The sequence below is a fragment of the Elephantulus edwardii genome, unplaced genomic scaffold (genome assembly GCF_000299155.1).
Source record: "Elephantulus edwardii isolate Elephantulus edwardi_28Jun2011 unplaced genomic scaffold, EleEdw1.0 scaffold00002, whole genome shotgun sequence".
In the NCBI taxonomy this organism is placed as follows: Eukaryota; Metazoa; Chordata; class Mammalia; order Macroscelidea; family Macroscelididae; genus Elephantulus; species Elephantulus edwardii.
In genome coordinates this window covers 27,471,466-27,475,408 of record NW_006399752.1, presented here as the reverse complement: position 1 = coordinate 27,475,408, position 3,943 = coordinate 27,471,466, and the positions used below count along the sequence as shown (strand labels likewise).

The 3,943-nt window shown below is 49.4% G+C and overlaps 1 protein-coding gene across 1 annotated transcript in view; it reads left to right on the top strand.

Annotated features, from left to right (window-relative positions):
- The window catches only part of TDRD9 (tudor domain containing 9), a 161,919-nt gene that overhangs the window by 114,470 nt on the left and 43,506 nt on the right, over positions 1 to 3,943 (top strand). The window contains exons 16-20 of the mRNA XM_006879162.1: positions 1,862 to 2,027; positions 2,112 to 2,175; positions 2,246 to 2,309; positions 2,555 to 2,599; positions 3,396 to 3,449. Coding sequence (XP_006879224.1) covers positions 1,862 to 2,027; positions 2,112 to 2,175; positions 2,246 to 2,309; positions 2,555 to 2,599; positions 3,396 to 3,449 — 393 coding nt within the window. The remainder of the gene's footprint in view (positions 1 to 1,861; positions 2,028 to 2,111; positions 2,176 to 2,245; positions 2,310 to 2,554; positions 2,600 to 3,395; positions 3,450 to 3,943) is intronic.

The window sequence follows — 3,943 nt, the reverse complement described above, 5'->3', positions numbered from 1 at the left end:
GGAGGGTTGGGAGGGGAGAAAAGTGCAACAATGAATGAATGGAAATCCAAAGTCTCTGTAAATTTTTACTGAAATTAATAATTTAAATTTAAAAAAAAGAAAGAAGAGTATTGAAATAGCCATGGACTGCTCAGCGAACAAACAGGTCTGCTGTGGAGAGGGTAAATCAAGCTGCTCCTTGCAGGCAAGGATTTTTAAACTCTGTCTCACATATTTTGGGAATGTTGCTAAGAGGGACCAATCTTTGGAGAGGAGCATTGTGCTTGGCAGGGTGGAGGGACAGTGCAGGAGAGAGACCTTGGATGAGATGATAGGGTAATGGGTGTGTCAGAGCCAATGATGTTGCCTCAGCCATAGAGCAGGGCTCGGAGCTCTTGTAGAGTTGCTATGAGTTGCAGGTGACTTGACAGCCCAAGTCATGGTCTTTTCATTTGCTTCCTGTGCATCTGAAAGTTGGACAGTGAGTAAGGAACAGCAGAAGAATCAATGCTTTTAAATTGTGGCATGGCCAAAGAATATCCTCCCACAGACCAGCCAGCAAGTCTGTCTGAGGGAGTGCAGCCAGTGCCCTTGCAGACAAGGATGGAGATGCTTCATTTCACAGACTTTGGGGTGATGTCAAGAAGCACCAGTCCTTGGAAAAAAGACACAGTACTTGGAAAAGTAGAGCGCCACCACCGCGAGGCCTGAATGCAGCGGCTGTTTGGATGGCCTGGAGCGTGTGGGCGTGGCGAGGGTGGCGCAGGCGGGGCACGGATGCGGTCTGTTGTTCGCCGGCTCCCTGTTAGTGTTCTCATCTCGGGCATGTCGTTGTGGTTTGGTCTGTGTCCCTTTGATGGCTGGTCTTTTCTTGCCTTTGATGGCTGGCCTTTTCTTGCTATTTGGAATGGCCTCCTTGGTGAAGTGCAGTAACATTTTATCTTGGTTTGCATACACAGTTCATATACCTTGTGTTAACACTTCATTCATATTGTGTTTCATACATTCATTCTCACACATTGTGTTTTATAAAATCAATCGCCTTAGCACTGTGCCCACCATTACCCCATCTTTTCAGGTCCCCACTGGATCTTTCCCATTTCTTTTACCCTGTCCCCTGAAAGCATTATTCACACTCACAAGGACATGGAAACAGCCCAAATGTCCAACCACAGTCATGTGGACTGAGAAATTGTGGTACAGTCATATGATGGAATACTGTGCAGCATACAGGGGCAATGATTTAAAAAAATACAGCAGAACTTGGGAGAGACAGGAGAGCATTGTGCTGGGTGAAGTAACTCAGTCTCGTAAGGACAAATACTGTACAAGACTATTACTGTAAAAAAGAGAAGGATGGTTAGTAAGACTTGTATGGGGGTCCAAGAGGGGAAGGGGTGAGAGCAGAGTGATGAAGATGAGGGGGGCAAATCACGGGACCTCTAGAGACTTTGAAATGTGCGTGCTCAGGCGTCTGTGAAATATTCTTTGTCAAGTTGAGGACGTTGTTTTACTTGCATAGTTGGATGCACTTTTGTTGGAAATTAGCAGCCTCATGTGGTAGCTCAATTAATTTACTGTCAAGTTATGTTTGTTAAATTGTGAGTTACGTGGACTCTTGAACAAAAGTATCCTTGAGTGTTATCTTCAATTACTATACGTAAAAAATGTACAAGTGCCCAAGCTTCCAGGCTGCCCGTGAACATACTGTTGGTAGCATCTGGCCTTTGTAAGTGGACTTGGGTGCTTTCTGAAATGTCATTCGTTAAAGATGGCTCTTACTTCCTGTTGGGGGCTTTCTTCTGCCCCCACCTGTGACTTGTACAAAGTGAGCGAGAATGCACAAGCGAGCCGTACCCGGCAGCACTCCTCGTCCTCACAGGTTGGAGCTCTTGCGGTCAGTGGCCAGCGGGAGGACGAGAACCCACATGACGGTGAGCTGACCTTCCTGGGCAGGGTCTTAGCCCAGCTCCCCGTGTGCCAGCAGCTGGGGAAACTCATCGTCCTGGGACACGTGTTTGGCTGCCTGGAAGAATGCCTCATCATAGGTAAGTGTCAGACCGCAGAGCTGCCAGGAGATGCCCGCACTGACCCTGGCTGCCCTGCGCTGACCCCCTTCTTTCTCTTGTCAGCTGCTGCCCTTTCTCTCAAGAATTTTTTCACCATGCCTTATCGACAGCATCTTGATGGATACAGGTATGTCACGTCCGTGCTTTCAAATTCCCTTTTCTTTTCACGGCGTCAGGTGACAGTTCTCTCTTTTTAGGAATAAAGTGCTCTTCTCTGGTGACAGTAAGAGTGACTGCATTGCCCTTGTTGAGGCATTCCGGGTGAGTTTGCCATTGTGCCAGTGACGGCCGCGTTCCTGCTGCCAACCAGCGACTCACCGGGTGTCCAGCATCAGAGCAGCTGCTGGAATGGGTGGGGAGAGGGCGGCAGCGGCAGCCGGAAGGCTGATTTCACGAAGTCGGTGGAGACATTAAGCTTGTGAACGTATCGTGCTCTGTGTGTTGGCGTATTTGTGAATGACCCTGTTGTCAGTGCGGTTCTCTGACCCTGCCTTGTTTCTGCTCAGACTTGGCAGGCTTGCAGGCAGAGTGGAGAGCTCCGACACCCCAAGGTAGGCCCTGCTGCCTCTCTCCTGGGAGTGACCAACCTCGCCAGGACTCTGGGCTTGTGTCCACCTTTGGCTGGAAGGCAGGCTGGCAAGGACCAAGGTGGGGCCCTGGTTACTGTCCGGGCACGGCTGGTCCTTGGATAGGACACCTTGCACTGTAGTTTGGCTCCGTGCCCTCTCAAAGGCAGCTCCTGGCCACAGTCGGGCAAGCTTCTCTCCCTTTCCAGCTCCATCTGGGGTCATGGCCTCTAAGTGCACAATGTCGTGGGCATCTGTGGGTGTTGGTTCAGACTTAAGACCCAGAAGCAGCTTCTCTGATATTTTTCAGCCACATTGTAGGTTGTAAACATCAAGTACATTTACCCCGTTGGCTTTTTCATTTTTTTCTGGTAGAATTTTCCTTAATGTTGGCAGTTTTCTGGAAATTATTACAGAATTACTGCTAACTCAAAGACGAGTGGTTTGAACCACATGCTGTTGCACTGAAGACAAACAGACAATCTCCTCCTGTGTGCTCCACAGCCTCGGCTGAACCTCCGGGAGGCCCAGCCGAGGCCTGCTCTGCCGGGATGGTGGTCAGCAGCCTCCGGGAGGCCCAGCCGAGGCCTGCTCTGCCGGGATGGTGGTCAGCAGCAGCCTCCGGGGAGTAACACTGGACCAGTCTGAGTCGAGTCAGTGGGAGACCCGATTTATGGTCTTCATCAGATTCTTCAATGGTAGCCTTGCATGTGTTTGAGTAGCTAGACTGAATTAGAATTAGTTAAGTTATATTGATTATTTGGCTTTTCTGTATTTAAAGGATGAACTTGACTGGGGACGGTTAAATCACATTCAAATCAAAAGAATCAGAGAGGTAAGTTCTTTGACTAAATGCGTTTAAACAGAGATGACTCATTAAACATTTCTTCAGCATAAGAGATTGACAGAGGAGCTTTAAGAGTTCAGAGAATCACGTCCCTGCCCTGTCCCCAGCGGAGGAGTGCCGGCACCTCCCCTCTAAATAGCACAGCTGCCTGCTTTCTAGAAAGACAGTTTGAAGGTGGTGGTGGTGGTTAGGTGCCGTCGAGTCGATTACTAGTTACAGCAACCCTGTGAACAACAGATCTGAGCCCTGTCCTGTCCTGCTTCATCCTCACACTTCCTTGGAGCCCGCTGCAGCTGTCACCATGTCAGTCCACCTGGTTGAGGGTCTTCCTCTCCTTGACTGACCCTTCACCCTTCCCAGCATCATGTCCCTCTCCAGGGAATAGCCCCTCCCAGCAACATGCCTGACGTGGAGAAGAAAAAAAATCCTTGTTGTCTTCCAGGTTAAGATGGCCACAGGGTCTTCTTACTTTCGATCTGTTT